General features: G+C 42.0%; 3 protein-coding genes across 3 annotated transcripts; 1 reads left to right on the forward strand and 2 right to left on the reverse strand.

Moving 5' to 3' along the window:
- Window positions 1-4,362: 4,362 nt before the first annotated feature.
- Window positions 4,363-4,854, reverse strand: SARC_03099 (hypothetical protein; the record flags this gene model as incomplete). The annotated part of the gene is made up of 1 exon (XM_014303121.1): window positions 4,363-4,854. One exon carries the CDS (start codon window positions 4,852-4,854, stop codon window positions 4,363-4,365), a length of 492 nt encoding a protein of 163 aa, XP_014158596.1.
- A 2,332-nt stretch (window positions 4,855-7,186) lies between these two features.
- On the forward strand, window positions 7,187-8,818 carry SARC_03100 (hypothetical protein). The gene has a single exon (XM_014303122.1). The coding sequence runs from the start codon at window positions 7,363-7,365 to the stop codon at window positions 8,623-8,625; it is 1,263 nt and encodes a 420-aa protein (XP_014158597.1). The 5' UTR covers window positions 7,187-7,362; the 3' UTR covers window positions 8,626-8,818.
- An 871-nt stretch (window positions 8,819-9,689) lies between these two features.
- SARC_03101 (hypothetical protein) lies at window positions 9,690-10,660 on the reverse strand (the record flags this gene model as incomplete). Its single annotated transcript, XM_014303123.1, has 2 exons — window positions 9,690-10,601; window positions 10,647-10,660. 2 exons carry the CDS (start codon window positions 10,658-10,660, stop codon window positions 9,917-9,919), a joined length of 699 nt encoding a protein of 232 aa, XP_014158598.1. The 3' UTR covers window positions 9,690-9,916.
- Between the last annotated feature and the right edge of the window lie 616 nt (window positions 10,661-11,276).

Genomic DNA, 11,276 nt, shown 5'->3' on the forward strand with positions numbered 1-11,276 from the left:
AACTAATAATTAATTTTAAATTAAACAAACAAAACAAAACAAAACAAAACAAACAAACAAATAATAATATATAATAATAATAATAATATATATATATATATATATATATATATATATGCATGTGTATATATATATATTTCATATATATGCATATACATATAAAAATATGTAGGTGAATATATTTAGTGTTTGTTAGCGAAGAGGTAGTTATACATTCATGAATATGAAGCCTTCTGAAGGCGATTATATCACTAGTTTTGAAAAAGTATTCATCTCCCTCATGTACACATGTACTGGGGGATATTGGATATCCTCTTTCTTTTCTCTTGACCTCTGTGTGAGTTGAGAGATGAGAATTGAGTACTTGAGAGTTGAGACCGTAAAACTGTGTGAGCTGCCAGAGAGATAAGAAGGGCGGGCCTACATGTTCGTCGGACAACGACTACTATATACCACCCCATCCAGCTGCAATTCCATTATATTTTTTCTACTAGACTATTTTCTCCGAAACATTTCAAAATAATTTTGCGAAGTCGCCGAGTTGAAAGCTCTATTGGTTCATGCAGGTATGTATCGATGTACGAACAGGAATGTGCACTTTTCGAAAATACCAAATCTTGCTTCTAACGGTTCTCATATATAACAAATGTAAATACTACTAGTTTAGAACCCGTTATTATGGTAAAGAGTGCTTATTATACTGACTCAAAATCATGATTCATGTGCATACATGTCGATCAAAGACACGTTTGGTGTGCGTATTCAATTATATGGCTTCGTTACGATTTTCAGACCTTGTTATTCTTATATAAGCAGAAACTATAATATTGTTATGGTAATCGATCGTGGTTGAATATGTAGTGAATTTTGACTAGAAGCTCAGGAAATGCGTTTGATCGTGCAATCGACGACATGGTAGAAACACACTTTTTCTCGATTTTAGCTGCTGAAGCTTGCACTAGGGTTATAAGAATGCATATACGAAATTATTTGGTAAACATTTGGGCGCGACAACATTGAAACCATTTAGGCCCAATAATCGCGTTTTGGACGATTCCGATGTAGTGGTAAACTCCTAAGCATGGAAGGTGTTCTACCTGTGTGCGACGACCTTGATGCCTTCGCAGATTATTTAGGAAATAAGCTACAAATGTAAATTGTAAAATGTAAAGTGCAACAATAAATGAAAAAAAAAATCCCGACTCGTCCGTTCTCCCTCATATTTCATAGTCTTCTAAAATCTAAATTGGAACACATAGTTGTACTTTTCGTTCTAAAAGAGATGGTCATGAAATAAATAAAATTGGTTGGATACTTTTGTTTGTGTTTTATATTTTTCTGTTTTCACAAGAGTACACTAGGTCAGAGAATTTTAAACAAAAAATGGACATACAAAATAAAAGACAACAAAAAAAAATCATATAAAAGTGTACATTTTCATAAATCAACAATCAAAATATTGTTTTAACTATACAACGAATTCATTTGTTAGGTTTTAAAACAAACAGACAAACAAAATTACATACAAATCAAGAGAATTCAGTTCAGTTCCCAGTTGCTCAGCGTAGTGAGTGGCTGAATGCTCAGTGCAGTGAACAGTCTAAACTTAAAACTAAACAGTTGCGACTTGCGAGGAGGGTCACTGAGGTGTTCCCTGTTTGAGTTCGACTGTTCGCAGACTGCTGTTATTATATGTATGTTTAAAAAAAAAAGAAAAATATAAACAAGTGTTGTCCCTGGTGAATGTTGAGGGCCTGAGGCCCAGAGTCCTCAGGCCTCAACCCTGAGGCCACAGTGAGTTTTTGGTTTTTGTGTACATTTTACATTTTTTTTTTCAAGTACATGCGGTTTGGTTTTTTTTTGATTTTTTTAAAAACAAAAAGATTTGACACACCAGCAATAAATATGCCGCAATTGTTTGTGTGTTTTACACTTTTACTGCTTTCTCTGATAATAGAAGAGAACAATTGTTTGTGTGTTTGACTGCTTTCTCTGATAATAAACGAGAACAAAAAAAGTCAAAATATATATCGCTTTATATCAGTTTTTTCCAGGCTCTCAATATGACAGAGTTGCACAAGATCACTGCTTACTATTAAGATCAACTATACAAAATATTAATACAAGAAGTGCATGCTGAATGGGATCATACTGGCTGCCCACTATCCAACAGGCGCACTTGCTCTTTGGCGATCTTTGTCCGAATTGTTATCTTGTACCTACGTCCACGCTAGCTGCTATGTGACTACTAAACAGTGCATTTGTGGCACTAGCCCTTGATGTGCGTTCAAAACACACTTGCGGAGCAGACTAACTTGCAAATTACATGTCGGATCGATTTATATATATCAACTACATCAAAGCGTCGGGAACTTTGGCATTGAAGCCTATCTAATACAATTTTTCAGTCATGGCTCTTCTGTATTAGCATTTTGTATTGCTTGGGAATATAAGGTGCGGTATATATGAGGAGCTAGCAGTTCAAGTTCTTGAGGTAGCATCGTATAAGAGTGAGTACTCGGGATCTTATAAACGGGACACCTCTAAGTAGCGTTCAACTACTTTAATCTTCAATCGAATACGCCTTGTACAGCACTGAATTGTTGATTTATATTGAACTGCAAGAATATCATAGGCGGGCGAACAATAATGCTGATGTTTTTGCGCTGCTGAAGTCAATCATATTAAATACTTAGAACTTTCTGGACAATAGCATACACAATATAGTTTGCACATATCAAAAGCATATCAGAACATATCTACGCGACTATGTTATCAATTTACGGAAAAGAGTAATATAAATAGATACTTTCTACATAATTATATAACCATAACCAGTTGTGAATATTAGTTGCCCACATATGTTCCTGCGGTTGCGAAGATAGAGAAAGGTTGGTCAACGAAACTTGCATATTTAAATATAGAATTAAACCTGAAAATTTGAAACTTGCCTTTGTAATTGAACCTATTTATTATTCAATACATATACATATACATATATATATACATAAACATATACATATATATACATATATGTATATATACATACATACACACACACACACACACACACACACACATATATATATATATATATATATATATATAGTGGAGTACTTCCTAGCCGTATATCTGACGAAACGAACTCCGCGCCGGTATATCAACTCCATCCTCGGACAACTGCAGCTCACCCCACACTCAAGACGAACTGCACGGTACTTCACCCACTGCGCAAAAGCAAAACACTTCTCAATCTGGAGTTTGGCGTGTGTCCGTTTATCTTTATCCGGAAACATACGCTTCAGAAGGATATCATTCTGCGCCGGAAGCACATGTTTTGTTCCGGACCCTGGTACAAACGGTGTGTAACTAATCACACCACATTTGCCACCGACCCCATACCGAATTCATGGCATCTCTAATACGTGCGGAAGTGGTGCTTGTACTGACACCACCTTGACCGGACCACCCGAACGCGCTAACAAATCGTGCGATTTGCCACGAAGCCAAAACTATACCTGAGAACCGACCGGCAACAATGGTACGTTCTCTCTTCTGATATTGGCGCGACTCTGCTGTTCCAGCTGAGCTCACCGATCTCGAACTGCCGCGACAGCGTCACGAACCATGGCTTCTGTACCTTTTTCAGACTCCAGTAAGGAAAACACTCTGTTCTGCAGCTCCAAACGCTTCTGTCCATAGAAGTCCCTGCCAGTCATGTGTAAATATGGCGAGAACCCCTTGACTGAGTTGCGCGTGGCGTTGTAAATGCGCACCATCTCATGAACCAAGTGAAGCCACGCATGAGGAGAATCATCTGCTGCTTCAATATCTCTGCGAAGCCAATCCTTCATCGTCCTGATGAGTGTCTCTGGTCGCCAATTACCCTGATGGCGATCAACTGTGATCCAGTGCGGCTCAATGTTACGACGTTCACAGAACGTAGCCACGTCTCCGTTCTGGGATTTCTTGTCCGCATCCATCATGAGACGCGCAGAAGACCTGCTCCTCCATAAAGCGTACTACAGAGGGCCCATCTGCACTCGAGCTGAAGACTCTCGCAATCATCATACGCGTCTGCGTGTCAACAGCCAGCAACACCTTGGATTTCCCGTTTACAAGGTCAAAGTCCATGAAGTCCATTACCTCGCGCATGGTTTCCTCAGGGCGTATCGGTTGCTGAAGGAGACCCTCCTTCCCCAAGTCGTCAGATATCGCTTGGCAGGCGTCAAAACTCTGACGCACATGAGTGCACATCTCTATCATGCCACTCCAACACAGAGCGTGTGTGTGCGTGTCAGCTGGTCTAACCGTTTAGCACTCGCATGCGCGAAGAGCTCATGGGTATAGCGTACAATCCGCTCAATAATTGTACCCCCCCATCTCAACCCCAAAGACCGAACGCTTCATCGATTGAAGTCGATTTTGCTTCATATATTCTTCGGGTTCATCCACTGGATCTTTCTCCATCTTAGCGCGTTCCTCAGCACCAAGAGGCTCAGGAACCACCGGTTCATCCAGATCCATGTCGTCCTGAGCAGGTAAGGTATCCACAATCTTAGCCATATCTTTCTGCCGATGCGTTAGCTTTGGGGACTTGGCATTATGACTGCGTGTGTACACCGCTCCTAACGACCCCCCGGCCTGGGGCATGCCAACTTCTTCCAGTTGGGCTTCTGCTTTCCTCACCGCCTGATCCAGCACCTCGCTGGAATCACGCCATGACTGTGAGGAGAAAGCACCTACCGCAGAGATAGGTGTGGCCTCTACCCCAGCCTCTTCCGCTGGGAGCCCACACCAAACCCTCTTACCACTCGGATGAGTCACAACACCCACTGTGTCTTCTTGCACCATACAGGACACAACCTCATTCTCACGTTTTACTGTTGTCGCAGCCAGCTTCTTAAAGAGGAGCCGCTCAGCCTACAACGTCTCCCAGAAGTCCTTCCGCAACTTGTGCGGTCTGTAAGAACTTATGTGGCATACGAGAGTCACGAAGTCAGGCGCCGGCATAGACTCCTGCCCATGCTTCAGGAAAACACCTTCCTTCGGGTATGTGACCATCGTATCAGCCGAGAGAAGCGGAACCATCACCTTGATACCAGCAAGTTCTGAGTGATGCTGCTGTGCGGGATAGATCGGTGGCCATTAGAGATGAAGTAGCGAAGGAGGCGCAGGTAAAGGCGGCAGACAAGAATAGAAAAGAGGCATCAGATTGGCAGCCGGGGCAGTCGGTTTTGTATACTGGTAGGTCGAAGGATAGTTAGTTGACGAAACATATTTAGTGAGAGGCACAATTGTTATGAGGGAACACTTACAAGGGATGTACGAGGTCAGATTTAATGGGAAGGTTAAGTCAATACATGTGAATCAGCTTAAGGTGAGGTTAGAGGATCCTGAGAATGAGGCCAGTAATAGAATGTTTAGGAGGGAAGCTTGTTTGTATCTGGCTCTACAATTATACTGGTGAAGGGGCAGCTAGAGTTACAGATCTCAATGAAATGGTGGCAGTAATGCGATCAAAAAGATGGGGAGGTCTTGGTTATATGCCATGAATTCAATTTTTGGTATATATGCTGATACGATAGTCGATGCGGCAAAGCGAGGTGAGAGTAAGGGCGTGGTAGAATATACTTTAGATTTGGCTATGAAGCATCACGTCAATAAGAACAGGTGGAACAAGTTGCAGATGTTCTTCCAGGTTGCGAGGGATCCGATTTTGCGGATGAAGCAGTTGAATAAATGGTTGAATGAATGAACTCGACACTAATGTCTTGTTCATTGGGGAGGTGTAATGTCATCCATGTTTACCTACAATTTAATACAATGTCGGTGTTGCAAGAACCGAACTGTTCAGTAATGTTCCTGACCGTTAATAAGAGTACGAGAACTTCCAAGTGTAGTCGATAACTTATAAGTATGAAAGCTAATAAGTTTGGAAAGTTCTAAGTTGTATTGTGCGGTTTGTGAGGTGGGTGTATGATTGGTGCTTTGCGAACCGAAGTGCGGGGTAATATGAGCTGGAGGTTGGCAGGTAACGATATATGTTGAATGGACTTGTAGGCTCGAAATTGAGTAGATACACGATTTGATTGGCGGCAGGATTCTCAAGGAAATCCTTCGGAGATAGTATAAACACGTGGTTTAGTTCATTTAAGAAGTTCATTCTGCTAAGGTAGACGTTTATTCAAAGACGTTTATTCAACTATTGAGGAAATAAATCTAGGTTCACCGTTACATTGTGTTTTGAGTCGATCTAAGATTACAATCCTCTTTTGATTAGTTTGAAAATCATTTTTATTTTATATGACATATTTTTAGTATTCGGGGTTTTTTTAAAAGAAGAAAACAGGACCAGAGAGTAGTATTTACTATTTATTCGTCGATGTGATGCCAGTTTGGGACTCCGGCCTCTGGGACTCTGGTCTCTGGGTGTTCACTGTTCAACTGGTCAACGTTTCATACAACCGTACACATATTTTGTTTTAAAAACAAACAACGAAACAATTTTGTTCTTTTTTTAAAACAAAACGGTATATTTAAATAAAAACTATCTATTTCGATATAAAATTACATTCTTATCTTTCTCACTTTTTGATTCGCATTTTTCGAATGAGTTATTTTGATTGTTTTTAAAAAACAAATAAGAACAAACAAAATGAAAGAAAGAATGAAACGCTTTATCTACACATATTCATATTTGTTTTATAATTTTTTTTTTGGAGTGCCAACTATTGAACTATTTAGTATATACCGTCTTCCTCAGGTCACAGGTGCCAACTGCCAAAAGGCAGACAACAAGTGGGCCAAGTTTGTTGTGGGCCAAGTCCCATAACTCCCAATCCAACACAACTCGAGAGTGCGAGAGTCTATTTACATACAACTCTATAAGTGATAAGACTCCAAAGACTCCAGTTACTCCACAGTCCTAGAGACAAAGCGAGATGAATAAAGACCTTTTTAAGAAAAGAGCCAATCTGTGTATCTGAAGTTCTGACTTCTGAAATGAAACTCTGTGAGTTTGAACTCTTTAAAAATAAATGAAAGTGACTTCAAAGTTCGAGAACGGAATTAAACTTTTTTACCTAAAAAGTCAAAAGAACATAAATATTTACATAAAGAAGCATTCCTTTTCGCATTGTTTAAAAAAAAACTTATAAGATAAAAAGCAACTGTCCTTTCAGTCTTCACTCGTGAACAGTGAACAGTGAACACTGAATTGAGGTGGCACAGTCAGACAGGAGGAGTCAAGTGTGCGCAATGTTTTAAAAAATTTAAATTTTATTATTCTTTATATATATAACGAATGTCGCTGGAAGTAGCAATTCATATATAGTTATACGAGGCAATAAAAAACACAATATGAACAACGTACGATTTGAAGACGTCGCCGAAGAAGCACATAGCTCGTCCTCCTATAATCCCGAGTCAAAGTCACAGATATTATGTGACCCAAAATCGAGTAACAGCATCACAACGGATGAGTCACTTCCAGAACGAAGAAACACGAGTGTCGAAACGGGGTTCAGCACTTTCAAGAGAATATGGAGGGAAAAGAAGATAGCACAAGCTGATTTCGAGATTGTTGCGCATTGGGCCGTCATTGGAAATGTTCTTGCGGTGCTGATATTCTATGGGGTTATGTATACATGGTGCGCGCTGGTGTTGGATACACAGGACCCTTCTAAAGTCGCAATGCCTTGGGGAAATAACGACACAATAGTAGTACTTGTTACAATCACATTTTGTACCACCTTCATGCTCATTGTGGTATGTACCGGATGCTGTATATGGAAGCGCGACCACCCACTAGTGAAGGCTCGGGGGATAGTTTTCGTGTCTGGAATAGGAATTACGGCCCTACTGGTGTCCGTAACTCAATACTCTATAGTTCTCACATATTTTCTACCTACTCTATGGGAAGGAAGGAAGCATCACCTAAACACTTATCTCGCAATGGGAGAGTACATAACCGTCACGAGTACCTTGGCACTGATCGTTGCACGCGAAGGTATTATCTTTATGATTTTCATTCAAACACCGTACAGGGGAAAAATATCGTACAATGGACACTTCGCTAAGGTTGTAGGAGGCATGTTTATTCTTTCCTTATTCTCGTTTATGCCATACCTGTTGGCCACGGTGCTAGATTGGGAGGGAAGAATATACTACACTTTGTTTGTGCTCATACCTTGGGAGGTGGCAATAGGGGTGCTGGCATACTATACCTATAGAACCCGCGATGTCAGCTCGTCTTTTTCGGACTGGAAGAGTAATTTCCGGATTGGCATTGTATTGGCTGTCGGCAGCAATTTAATTGTATTTTCGATGGTGATAGATTTCGGCGCCCCAGAATATGGAGTCTTGCCGGGTTCATGGGAGTTGTTCGTTTTCTACTTTGCCTCAATGGCTAAGATTGCATACACGGTGTTGGACTTATTTGCTCTTCTGGCGGTCATCTCGGTGAGCGATATGAAGATAATCGGGAAGTTGAGTCCCAGAGCCACTACATTGGTCCAATGCCAATCCACGGCGGTTACAACCTCAGTAGCCGTAAAACAATCTAGAATTCCTTCGCATGGAAATCCTTCATTGATGACCACTGCATCCGTTACGTCGATTTGATATACGATGATAGAGGTCATAGTATAATTTGTCAATCGCGCTTCAAAAGTCATCGATTGACACAACGTATAATGTCATCCTGCCGGCACCTGCTGCAGTCGCAGGAGCATCACCAGACCCATTGTAGTTCAGAATGCAACTAATATTTATTAAACCATCAATATGCAAGGTTTATGAACTTGCAAATGTCAGAATTGCAAAGCTGAGATACGAGCTAGTTCGTGCTAGCGCCCTTTAGTGCTGATCTGGGAATGGTATGTCCGACAGAGAACATGCCTTGAACCCGTAGAACTTCAACGGATCCTGCTGATTCTGAACAGGGAAGTCGTGTTCGCTAATATTGTAAAATGTCATCGTATAATTTTAATTGAAGGAATTTGTTAGCTTATAGAGTACTAGATCTAAATCTACCCTTGGTGCGGTGTAACTCATACGTTATATGACACAATTTTGTCGAATCGCGCCACCTCTCAGCGATAACATCTCCTTACTGGAAATAGAGGGGTTGCACCCTTAGCGCGACCATATACACATGAACATCATAGTAAGGATCTTTTCTAATACTGAAATGTCCGTTATCGTTGCTAAGATATCACGTTTTTTTCTCAATCGCGCGATTTACAATATGTGCTGCATCAAACTTTTTATTTGTAGTGTAGGAATACAAGGTGATTGAACGAACAAACAAATGAATCATAAACTATTCCAAACATTTCTTTACAGTTTCCTTCTTAATTCCTTACAACAGACAGTATAGAGCATATAAGTAACACTAACTTTTAGACATAGATATCTTAAAAATTATAGGCACAGATACCTTTACACTAGTGACAGGCAGAGAGAGAGTTCGTGACGAGTTCAGAGCCCGGTAACAAGTGCCTGGCTGAGCAATAAAGAATATAAAAAAGGTTTAATGGTTTCAAGATTCAATACCAATTAGCACCTCACACACGATACTGCCACCACTGGCCCAATACATGGGCCTAGATGTTAATACATCTCCGCGAAGTTGACTCTTGACGATGCCAAAGATTAATTGACAGGGTCTGCGTCAAGTAATATTTTTCCGTGCTCTTACGCACTATCAAAACCAAATTATTTTATTTTCATATTCATAAGCGCTATGGAATTCAGACGGAAAACGCATACCAGCTCTATCAGGTATTCGAAAATGCGTGCTAAGGGCGTTTGCAGTTCCCAGCATCAAAATAAAATCGGCTCAACACCGACTCTGAGACGGTTTATAACGTCAGGATCATTGATACAGATGTAAGTCATATCCAGCTTTTCATCAGGCCTTATGACCGCACTCGCCGCAGAATTTGGCACCAGCTAACTTGTGACCACATTCTTGGCAAAACTTGGGCTTTTGCACAGCCTCCTCCTCTGCGTGCTTCTCCTTTTTCTCAGCCTTTTCGTCACCAAGACTGAGCTGCTCAACCGCTTCGTTGAGCTCACTCACCGGCACCTCAGCGTGACCTGCCGCGTCATCGACGGGAGCGGTAGGTACAGTTCCTTCGGGCAAAGTGTGCCCATACTCCCCTTCAGGCGCTCGCGGGTGCTTTGGCCCATCTTCTGACACGGGCGCTGATGCTTCCCCATACTCAGGATGACTAGTCGGTGGCTGCTGTGGAACGTCTTCTGCCTCGGGTGCCGACGCATCCTCGTACGCGGGGTTACTAGCCGGTGGATATCCCTGTCCCTGCTGGGGCGGGTATCCATATTGACCCTGGGGAGAGGGGGCACAATACTGTCCATATTGTCCAGGGGGTGGGGCACCATACGGTCCTGGCGGAGCCCCATATGACCCTGGCGAGGCCTCATACTGGCCCTGAGGCGGTGCACCATACGCGTCCTGGGGTGGTGCGCCGTAGGGGTTGTAGTTTTGCTGAGGTGGATAACCTTGCTGCTGTGGAGGTGCATTAGATGTATGCGGGATGTTGGTGTTCGCACCGGGATAGCCAGGGGGAGCGGGACTGCGGGTAATAGAAGAGACAAATTAGGATATATAGAACACGTACGTGAATGTGGACATATCATGCACGGACACAGTGCACCGTACACATCCATCCGGAGACTAACCCACGTATGTGGGTAAGGCCACAGTAAGAAATAAGTGGAAACTACAAGTCGGAAATAACGGGATCCAAAAGGCACCTGATTCCACGTCACACCCTTTATATTCAGTAGTAGATAGTACACTACCTCAGACACGAGGTATATCACGCAAGGTGGTATTTGACACTCAGATCCTCGTCATACAAGGGAGGAGTAGAGGCTTGACTCGGAAAAGACCACAGATCACATGCTTGCCTACAAAGGACCGACATACATCAAGGTTGACTGAGTACTGTTAACGGGCGTGCACAGTATACCAGTACAGCAACACACAAACCAGAGGACACAGGCTCAACACAACACAAACTAATGTACACACAGCCCAGAGAACACAGGCTCAACACAGCATAAAAGAATGTACACACAACCCAGAGAACAGGCTCAACACAACACAAACGAATGTACACACAACTCAGAGAACAGGCTCAACACAACACAAACGAATGTACACACAACTCAGAGGACGCAGGCTCAACACAACACAAACGAATGTACACACAACTCAGAGGACGCAGGCTCCACACAGCATAACG

This window comes from Sphaeroforma arctica, assembly GCF_001186125.1.
Source record: "Sphaeroforma arctica JP610 unplaced genomic scaffold supercont1.151, whole genome shotgun sequence".
NCBI lineage: Eukaryota > Ichthyosporea > Ichthyophonida > Sphaeroforma > Sphaeroforma arctica.